We start from the raw sequence: 11,579 nt of genomic DNA, 5'->3' as shown, positions 1-11,579 counted from the left end.
AAGATCAAATGACCCCCTCCAAACATTTCTTGCATCGTGTGGTGGATCTAGTTAGTACAGGAGAGCCTCAGTTAGATGGGAAGGGGTTAGCCAGGGACAACTGGCTTTTGCAGGAGGTCAGGACAGTGACTGGCAGAGACAAATGCATGGCAGGTGCAGCAGCGAGGGGGTGGGTGTATAGAACTGAAGGTAAAATAAGCTAGTTGTGTTCAGAGACAAAAGGCGGACTGGCTTGGTGGAGAGAAACAGGCTGCTCAGTGAAACAGCTCTCAAGTCAGAACTGGGTTTGGATGCTCTCTCCTTCTAGCACTGACTAGCTATGTAATTTTTGAACAAGTGACTGAGACCTTCTGAGCCTCGGTTTCCCTATCTGTAAAGTAAAGACAACACCTATTTCCTGGGATGGTTGACAGTATGAAATACATAGTAGGTACTTAACAACCACCCCTTCCTCTTGTTATTCTTCTTGGTTGGTAAAGAGGAATTTTGTTATGGCAGAAAAGCAAATACCATGCACTGTACCTGAGTGTCCTCCCCACATTGTCTTCTTTGCTCTACAAAACCACCTCAGGAGAGAATTTATTTATCCCCATTTTGCACAGGAGGCAATAGACATTCAGGAAGATCCTGTAACTTGCTCTAGGTCACACAGCTGGTTTGTAGTGGAGAAGGAAGAATCAGAATGAGGTCTGTTGGGAGACAAGCATCATGAATGCTCCACCATCTCTGGCAGCTTCCCAGACAACAAGGGATGAGACTGGAGAGGTATCAGTGGGAAATCCTCCCAAGCAGGCTGAGAGTTAGCAATCAGCAACCAGTACTAGATCCATGTTCTCATCTGCTTGATACATTTTCTGGAATTCTTCTGGGTAAAGCTGATGCTTTGTTACTTTCAACTGGACCCACTCTTCACTTTGGGTTATTCATTTGAGAAATGGATTGTGTTCAAGAATTTCACATCCTTTGCCCCAGTTTTCTCACCTATACAATGGAGAGTTCCGAATACACAATCTCTGTAGTCATTCCTAGCTCTACACTGTGTGTGGGTAGAAGTTACAGGATTTAGAACAGGGACGTTACACCACCATCCTCACAGCCAGTGCCCAACTGTGAAGCCTCTTACTAAAGAAACTGTCATCCAAGAGTTGTTTAATCAGAAAATCCTAAAACAGTATATAAGTGCTCTTAAACTCTTTATTGTAATTCAAAACACAAAAATGTACATTCATTCAATTCATTCAATTTGATGTGGGAGCAATGCCTTTCTCCGAGACCAGATGAGGTGGAGAGAGAGCAGCAATGAATTATGCAGACAATTAACTACATACACAATGTATCATCCACCATTTCCAGTTTAAGGTTCCTTAAAATGGAACTAGAACTTAAAATGGTAGCAAATAAATCCGAATGCAGAATCTCTCTGGATTTCTGTTTTTCCTCAATCTTTTATAGTTGTTTCTCTTACACTTAATTTAACAGCAAATTTTTAGTGACTCACCTCTATGGAGTCTTTTTAAAGTATTCACCATAGTTTCCCTAGAAACAAGAACGTTATTTCTTTTCACATTCACATTTCAGCAGCTTAATTAAACTATAAGTCAGATTTTGTCATTCCTCTGCTGTAGCTCCTCCAATACACCTCACCTTACCTTACCGAAGAACTAACGTCCATACAAGGCCCCCGCCCACCTCTCTGACCTCGCCCCCTGCCATCCTGCCCCCAGATCACGCTCTCCAGCCATTCCAACCTCCATGCACTTCTCCAAATGACCAAGCTAGCTCCTGCTTCAGATTTACCCTTGCTATTCTCCTTCTCTGGAATTCTCCAGAGAGACTAGCTCTTAAAATGGCCACTTTCAGGCCTTTGTTCAAATGGCATTCTTCTCAGTGAGGCGGTCCCGGTCACCCTGTGTCCAGTAGCCACCCTTGTCAGTGTTATCTCCTCTTTCCCCTCTTGTTTTTCTCCATAGCACTTACCTGACATTCTATATATTTTACTCGTTAGAATTCAAGCTTCATGAGAGCAAAGATTTTATCTGTTTGTTTACTGATGCATTCCCAGTGCCTAGAATAGTAGGTCCACAGCTGTCACTCAATAAATATTTGTTTAATAATAATCTTTATTACTGGGGCGCCTGGGTGGCTCAGTCGGTTAAGCATCTGACTTTGACTCAAGTCATGATCTCATGGTTTGTGAATTCGAGCCTCGCCTCGGGCTCTGTGCTGACAACTCAGAGCCTGGAACCTCCTTCAGATTCTGTCTCCCTCTCCTCTCTCTCTCTGCCCCTCCTCCCCTTCTCAAAAATAAACAAATATTAAAATTTTTCAAAAATAATAATAATAATCTTTATTATTGTAACAAGTATGCTGTCTTTCTAGCTGAATCGCATAATTACAATAAGACATCAGGCTTGAGGGGGTTTAGGAACACATGTAGCAGAGTCTTGGTAAGTAAAGAAGCCAACGGGTGGGGATCAGGAGTGTGCTGGTGCAACACAATGCAGCATACTAGCTCTGAGCAGCCATAAACCCTGGAAGGAGCCAGGACATGGAACCAAGAAGAGCAAGATCACCCGTTAAGGGTAAAGTTAACTGCTTTAACTTGAATGGCACTGCCCTCTCCAAGTACATGGTGCTTTCATATTTGAATGCACAATAACACAGAGGAGTATCAAAAATACAAGATAGGCTTTGGATACAAAGGAACAACAGCAAGAAGACATGTTGTCTTCCTCTGGTCAATCCCTTAATGGTCAATTCACTTTTAGCAAATCTCTTAATCTCTGTCTCATCCTTGGCTCTTCATTAAAGAGGAGGAGAGTATAAAATAATACATGATCTACTTATTTCACTAGTCTATTGTACTGGATAGATCAGTAGCTATGAAAATGTATTTTTAAATTATATATATCTTGAATATATATACATAAATTATATGCAATCATATTGCATACAACAAACAATTTTCTTGGTACTGATGTGGATAACTGACTTGTCTATAAGATCTACTCAGTTCCCCAAAACCGGTGATATACTTCATAGCACTTTGATTTTAAAATGATTCTTAAAATGTATTAAAGAAGAAACACAAGGGAAAGTAGGCTGTGAAAGAATGAGAAAGAGAGGGAAAATGCCTTTCTCCTGATTCTTTAATAGAAAAATACGAGGGGAGAAACATAAATCTCCAGAGCAATAACTATATTACATAAAGTTCAGAATCAAGAATATTACTGTGAACATCTATAATTATCTAGACTGTTGGATATTTCAGATACTCCTCATCTATCCCAACACCACGAGGATAATCCAAGATGACTTATTAATATCACACATGTCAATAGCAGGTTGTAAAGTAAATGAGCAAACCCTCTCCAACCATTTCAGTTCTGTTGTTATTATAGCATTTATTAAACCAAAAATAAAAAAAGTGGTGAAGAATGACTTGTCACGCCATTTATTAGAGTTGATGGAGTGTAGACAGTCTTTTCAATAAGGCTTTCACACACTGTTATGCACCATAGTACATTATTAATGAAAAGAAATGCATGAGACTTGCATCAGCTTTTCCCCCAAGTCATCATGACATTAAATTCAAAATCAACTTTACCCTACATGGCAAAAGTTCAGAGATAAAATGTTAATCTGCTTGCTATTAACCAAAACTTAAAGTTATAATTCAAAGCAACAGTCAGGAATCTTCCATACTGTACTCAGTTTAATAATTGTACTATTTTTTTGGAGGGAGATTCAAAGGAAGAAGCAAATGCAATGGGAAGATAAACAAATTGTGCCCTAGTTCATATCTGACAAGAGAATGGGATCTAATTTTCTTTCTGATTGAAAGAACACAAAGGACAGCTATGGAATGCAAATTGTGTTGGGTGTTTGAACTTCTTTCCCAATACCTGAGTATTCGAATGGAACTAATTCACTCTGGAAAAGGTATTAAGTAATTGAGCATGATTGTGCCAAGATGAGGGATAATCCTCAACTGTGAAGGAAAATAAACATATTTCACAACGACAGGGTCACCTCACTCACTCAGCAACCCCAATCAAGCATTTTACATTCGAAAGAAATAAACCAAATATATGAAGAATGACCTACCGCCAACAAGGAACCCTGATAGACACAAGCACCTGTAGGGAAAAACAAAACAAGAATTAAACGGAATGCAAAAGAGACCAACAGGCACTGCCCCAGCAGACCTAGGCTAAAACTGCATCTACAGGCATCACAGTCAGCAAATTGTGCTTTTTCCAACATCTTAAAAGCTTGAGCATTCTACCTCTGGGGAAATAAACCTATACAACACAACAACACTTCTTGGACATGCATGAGGAAAAGCATCATTAAAACTTATTATTTGAATTTTAAAATAAATGTATTTATAACGGCATGGCATGTATACAGTGTATATTTTTCTATGTGATAAATCAGCAAGGCCTCCATAATCTAGTCCCAATTTACTTATCCAGGCTTCTCTGCCCCTCTTTGCTTACATAAATTCTCCAGTCTGATCCAAAAGGCCAACTTAGGATCTAGTGATAACACTTCCATATCTCAATGCCTTTGTGCATTTTTGTTTCCTGCAGGAGATGTGCTGGATCTATTCAGGTTCCTTAAATTTGATCCCATCTCCTTCGTAAAGTTTTCAAGCCCACAGGACTATCATACTCATCTCCCTTTGGCACGTTTAGCACTCAGTGCCTACATCATCCATTTGTGAATTCATTCTTGTGTACTTCCTTATAGTACCCTTGCTAAGGATGTAGAACTGTTGCATCTACGCCACTACAGTGTCTAGATCCTCTTGGGACAGGGATGGCTTCTACTTCTTTGTCTTCCCTAACTCTTCACATAATAGGCACCCAGTTAGGAATCTGGTTGATTATGTTTCTTGCCTTTCACACAGTAGGTTCCTCTTTAGGGATATTACATTTTATAAGAGAGCAGTGGAGATTGTAGTTATTTGCAAAGAACTCTTCTATTGAGCTCTTGAATGCCAACACTCTTTTCACCCACTTTTCTCTCAATTTTCCTTTCTAATAGGCTGGTTATAAACTGATACATCTTTCTATTTTCCATTCATTAGGCACCAAATAAAAAACAACAGATGACTTGCTTCTAAATGGAAAAGAAGGTTAAATGTGAATGGGACAGCCTATATTTTCTGAATAACTAGCCTATCATAAAATAAATCTTTCCAAGTGTTATATTTAAAAACAGTATACAATTGCAATCCTAATTTAAAAAAACAAACACATTTTCAGCCAAATCTTTGAACAGCACAACAGGTGTTTTTTTAACCTAGAAACATGTGGGTATTGTGCTAACAGCTACTCTCTCAGAAACCAAAGCTACAAAACAGATTGGAATAACATGCACACACCAAAGCAGAAGCACAGCTTGACAATGGGCCGCACTTGGGGTCCAAAGAGGGAAGGACATGTTTTACCTACAGTGCTTGGCCTCCAACAGATCATTCGTGAAATCTCAAAAATATTAACTACTCAGGAAAGGACCAGTCTGCCTTATGCACCAATAATGGAATTAAGAACAATCTTCAAAGAAATAAGATGGCTATTTACACTTGGGGTCTGAATCAAAGATCTTTATGGGCAAATGTATTGGGATGACTTTTGTGCCCTTGACATTCAAACAAGAATAACTTGAGACAAAACCTTGGGAGAAAGTTCTTAACTCACTTATTTTTAAGAAAGACTTAGTGGAAGGAAGGAAGGAAAAGAGAGAAAGAAAGGAGTATTTCAGTCTGTGGTACATCATGAGAGATATATGTATATATAAATATATATATAATCATATATGTATGTATATACATTAAACAATCCTATAAAGCTCAAATAAATATATATCAACATAATTCAATTTCTAAATTACTTAAGTGGATATATTCCATTACTTCTGATGTTTAAAAAATAAACACAAAGATCAGGGACACATGGGTGGCTTAGTTGGTTAAGGGTCTGACTTTGGCTCAGGTCACAATCTCATGGTTCATGAGTTCAAGCCCTACATTGGGCTCTCTGCTGTCAGCGCAGATCCTTACTTAGGATCCTCTGTCCTCCTCTCTGCCTCTCTCTCTCTCTCTAAACTAAAACATTAAAAAAAATTTTAACACAAAGATCATCACTTTGGTACAATTTAACAACACTTAACTCTTAGAATAAACAAACAAAATTTAACCTTTAGAATAAGACTATCCTCAAATAATTTTACTGACCTCCTACATAGCATTACCTTCCAAAAGCCAATTATCTTTTCAAAGCTCCAAAAGGAATCGAGTATCTTAAGAAATATCCAACTACCCATATCAAAACCCATTTCTGGAAAGTCAGATAGATGTTACTAACCCAATGTAACATTAAAAAATAAAGCAGCATTGAGTGTGGCATCACATACACACTTGGCTAAGCCAAACATCTGCTAGCGACTCCAGTCAAAACGGTCTGTAACTGCTGATAAATTCCATCATTAGGAAAAGGAAATAACTCAATTTGGGTTGCTCCATGATGTACAACTCCAAAAGAAATAAGCTTTGCCCTCAGAGGACTTTCCTAAAACGGAACAGTTCTACCCAGAAGGCAGATGCACAAATGAGTCTACATTAACACGGCTTCCAAAGCCTCATTTCTACTCTCTTGAGAAAATAAAGCATCCCAGTGTGATGCCCAGTCCTATCAAACATTCATCACCACCCAATGCCAGATGCGGTCTTCCAAACCAAGCATATTTCTCCCACACTAGCACACTCCTCACACCCATCAACTGATAAAGTTGGGAGGTTTGCTGGCAGGAGGTGCTGGGTACAGCTTCTGGTTTTGCACTAGAGCAGAAGCCTTTCCACTAACTGATCAACTCGTGTAACACAGAAAACAAAGTGACTCTCCACTCATCACTTTTTTTCTGAAGGAGCACAGCTCTGTCTGACATTTAGATTTACGGCTTTATTTGAGCTTTAAAGGAAACTCCAGCTCAAGGTGAATTCTGACAGATGGTGAGGATCTAGAAAAAGAAACAGGCCTTCTTCAAGAGAAAACAAGAAACATAAGAGACAACAGAAGCTGGAATTCTCTGACCAACAACTTCACCAGTTTTAGGGCATAGATACAACTGAGATGCTGGGTAATTTAAATTCCAAGTCCTCGTGAGGAAGTACATAGCGTTTTGCAGGGTGAAGTGATCACACACAGTGCCAAGAAGGAAGCCGAGATCCTGAGACATTCCTCCATGTGGCTGACTCTGGTCTTGCAGGCCACACAGGCAAAATGTTACTTCATAGTCATTTAAATAAGTAAATATCTATGTTTAAGCCCTTGTGCACATTTTGAGCTACGTGTATAAAATCTAAAGTTTTCAGAGAAAATCTGAGATATAAGTTGCACCAGGACTCTCATCAAGAAACAACTCACTCCAGAAACTGTACCTGGTAAACTGAGTAAACTAGAGAAGTGAAATCCAAAAGCCATAAAATATCAGGCACATTAATTCAAAGTCAGAGTGGTATATATGGCCATAAGACATGAAAAGATTTGGAGAGCACAGTATCACAAAAATATGACTCATTAGGAACAAGCAGCCACAAGTTAACATTTAAATGTTCAAGCTTTATGTTGTGTTGCAATTCAGCATATGGCTTGTACACTGCGGAATAGTTAAAATAGAACCATTTTCTGGACTGACAGGACAGCTCATGTCCTGATTATTGTAAACCAGGATTCAGATCAATTAATAGTGTAGTTAAAATGAAAATGGGCCAACTGTTTTTGAACTATTGTAAGACTTGGCACACGACTCCAACTCTGCCATGTGGTATTCTCCTCCCTTCTCCTGAGCCATGTGGTGGAGGGTATTTATGACTACTTGTGTCTGAATAAAATTGAGTGATATTGCCACTTAAGTCCAAAACAGTGACTACAGACAGCTGTGGCCTCACCAAACAATGTATATACAGAATCCAATCTCTGGAGGAGAAGAGAAATGTAGTATGATGAAAATAAGAGCCTATGGCAATACGCTCTTTATTTTCACTAGCAGGTAGTTACAAAAGCCAAAAGATGCAAAAGTGCAATTATTCAATATTGGGAAACCCACCAAGGACCAATGTTCCCCTACTTCTGCTTTCCTAGTATTAACAATTTCTGGGTATGCAAACTTCCTCAGGGTAGGTAATATGATTCCCCCTACCAGAAGTAACTGCACACATGAGCTCTCAATAAAGATTTGAGGAATGGAAGAATGAAGAGATAGGCTATCTCTCCCAGTCAATGTCTTCTCTTTCTTCACACTGAGTGTTAAGCATTAAATCTTACACAGAAGGAGCTCTCCAGCCAAGAGTGGAACCAAATATGCTGATCCATAAATAAAACACACTGTCTATCAAATTATCTTTTCCTATGTATTCTATTAATAGCATTTAGAGGAAGAACCTGGAAGATCGTGGAATTGACTAAAAGCCTCATGGGGAGGATGGGACACAGATTAGATAGAACTCAATTCTCTCAACCTCCAATTCAATAATCTTCTCCTATCTCCAAGCCACCATGTTCTATCTAGCGTTACTTTGCGGGACTTCCACAGATCAACACAACTCAAAATGTACTTCTCCAAAACATGTCATGGCAAAGCTTGTCTGATTCAGAAAGCCGCCACGTTCACTAGTTTCTCTGTGACTTCTTGATTTAATTAAGTTCTCAAATCATAGTGATTTGTCAGCTTGGCAACATAAAACAGCATAAAATAACACTGCCAATGATTTGCTTGTAAAAATTCATTTTTCTTTTAATAACTAAACAAAATTCAGAACCAGAAAGTTGCAAGTGACCACAAAGGAGGCAGCAAATGTTGATATTTTTTCCTTTGTTGGATGATTAGCAAAAGCATTTGACAGCTATCACCTAGCCAGCTGACTTCTGCATTTGGCAAATGACAGAGCCCCAGCCCAAAGAAGTTAGGTGGTTCATTCAAGGTCATACAGCCACTTATCATAGAGGCCAGTCTAAGCTTAATTCAAAAGACTGTGATTAGGCAGTACTCATTCATCTAAGCAATATTTTTTTAGCACCTAGTGTATACTAGAAGCTGAGGCAGAGCTGTAAGACTAATTAGGAACCATCCTATATCCTCAGTGAGCACACAGCTACGTGAAGACCAAAACCTCACCTTCATCAACTATAATTGTAGAATTAGTACAATCCTTCTACAATGCTTCTAGTGAAGGATATAGGAGATGCCCTCTGAGCTCTAAGAAGAAAACACAAATTCTGCCATAGACTGGTCAGCAAAAGTATCAAACTGTATGTTACACCATGAGAAGCACACATGTGACTACTTCTTTTCCATTTTTAAAGATCACTGGGGCACCTGGGTGGGTCAGCTGGTTAAGCTTCCAATTTAGGCTCAGGTCATGATCTCCTGGTTCATGGGTTCGTGCTGACAACTCAGAGTCTGGAACCTGCTTCTGATTCTGTGTCTCCCTGTCTCTCTGCCTCTCTCTCTCTCTCTTTCTCTTTCTCTCTCTCTGTCTCTCTCGTTCTCACTCTGCCTCAAAAATAAGTAAACGTTAAAATAAATTTTTTAAAAGTCATTGTCAAGGCTAATAATAAAAACTTGAAGAAATCTGTAAGATTCTTAAGTTTTCCATCCTAAATTTACTTCAACGCTCTGATTTTTAAGAGAAAAAGAAAATCCTGACAAAAGCGAATCAAAAGTCTCATTAAATGGCAGCTGATTTTTTTGGCTGTGTGCCTGATATCACTTAATTAAATGAGATAATGTATGCAAAGTGTTTAGCATAGTGGAAGCCAAGTAAAGTGCTCAATAAATGTCCACATTCATTCATTCATTTATTCATTATTAGATAAGCACCATTACGACTTGGATGGAAACTCTCAGACATCTATCAGTCCAATTTGTGAACTGATTCTAGAATGCCCTGAAGGCGGGGTGAAACAGTAAGAAGCGAAGTTTCCAAAGAATCTTTGGAGGAATAGCGCCCCTGGCGCCCTGCCCTCTTCCTCCCGGATAAGACGACTTTGGACATTCTTAAACTTTGCCCATTGTACCAACCAGTCTTCCAAAGAGCGAACCCTGCAGGCTCTTAATCATAATGGCTTTTGTAATTTCTAGAGATTTGGTTCTGAAAAACTGCATCATTCCAACCGCCCCCTGGTGAGCTATCAGGGAGAGATAGCACGTTTTCCGCGTTGCTGGGATAGGATTCTAAATAAGACACTGCCACCACCAAGTGAAAACATGATTTTTCTAACTCTCAAATTCTGATATGGGTGGCCTGGATTAACTCTCCCATCTGATTTATTATTATAATTAAGCCCTATAACTTTTTTTTAAGTATGCACACATACAGTAAAGACATTACTACAGGTAATGCCATTGAAAGCGTGTCCACTCAGTCCCCAGACGTGCTTTTCCGGGAGAAAGTACTTCACACGCTTCCAGGGAGGGTGCGGGCAGGCGTCACCTCCACCCACGGTAAAGTCCCCAGTACCGTGCGTGGACTTCCAAGGCCACGCCACTTTCTCCGGGGAAACTGCAAGGAAAAGGCAGCTGCTCCGATGGCCGGAGGTCCAAGGCAGGCTTTGTCCTCGGCCTTGGCTTCCCGCCGCCCCCAGCCCCGCGCCCGGGCTCCGCACCCCGAAGCGGCCCCAACCCCGCAGCAGGCTAAGGCCCCGCCCCGCGCCCGCCGTCGCCGCCGCCGCCGCTCTGCTTTGCGGCGGAGCAGGTGAACTCTTCTTCCCGCAGCTGGATGAATAATGAATGGAGCCGGGAGGGGAAGCCGCGAGCCGGGCGCGGCGGATTAAGCCGTCGCCCTCGCAGTCTGCCGGCACCCTTCCCCCTCTCAAAAGCACTAACTAGACGACTTTCCCGTCTCCTCGGAGCAGGTGGGAATTCACAGCGCCTCGCGTCTCCAGGCCCGCCATCCCATGAGCCCCGAACTCTTAAAATACTTATTGATTCATTTATTTGCCTGAGCCCAGACTGCGTTTGCTATCATGGCGACAATTCCCACTGTGTCCTTTCCCTCCCCCAGCTCGGGGATTTACACACAGGCTGGAGCCCCGGAGGAAAACCAGGAATGAAGCTAAACTCTTACTATTCACTTTTTCCCCCCTAGGGAAGCAGGCAGGATCGTGCCTCCCTGTACTAGGGAGATTTCTCTTAGTGCATTTCAATTGTCTACGTCAGAACGTGCTCTAACTATCCAGTTATAAAATCTTCACTGGACTTTACAGGGAGACTTTTCTGGGGCGAAGAGGGCGGGAGAGTGGAGAGGGCTTTAAGGTGCCGGATTTTTGTTTCGTGGGAGCGGAGGTATTTTTACTCAGGTAAGAGCAATTGTTCGCTCCTCACCTACGCTTGATGTAGTTGCTGTCGGTTGGGGGCAGTGGGGAAGTGGGGGAAAAAGAGAATCCAGTCTCGGAGATGCCACCTTAATTGGCCACCCACCCACCCAAATGCACTTTAGGGCAGAGAGAGAGAGGCGGGAGACGGGCTTGTGATTTGAATGCAAAACAATCAAGGAGGAAGAATTTTCTCAT

At 40.9% G+C, this 11,579-nt stretch overlaps 1 protein-coding gene across 1 annotated transcript in view; it reads right to left on the bottom strand.

Annotated features, from left to right (window-relative positions):
* FRAS1 (Fraser extracellular matrix complex subunit 1) overlaps window positions 1-11,579 on the bottom strand; it is a 423,467-nt gene that overhangs the window by 411,448 nt on the left and 440 nt on the right. Inside the window, exon 2 of the mRNA XM_077770550.1 lies at window positions 4,108-4,139. Within this exon, the coding sequence (XP_077626676.1) occupies window positions 4,108-4,139 (32 nt within the window). The remainder of the gene's footprint in view (window positions 1-4,107; window positions 4,140-11,579) is intronic.

Source organism: Crocuta crocuta, unplaced genomic scaffold, assembly GCF_008692635.1.
Source record: "Crocuta crocuta isolate KB4526 unplaced genomic scaffold, BGI_CrCroc_1.0 scaffold236, whole genome shotgun sequence".
In the NCBI taxonomy this organism is placed as follows: Eukaryota; Metazoa; Chordata; class Mammalia; order Carnivora; family Hyaenidae; genus Crocuta; species Crocuta crocuta.
The sequence above is the reverse complement of the archived record's forward strand: the minus strand, read 5'-3'. Positions and strand labels throughout refer to the sequence as shown.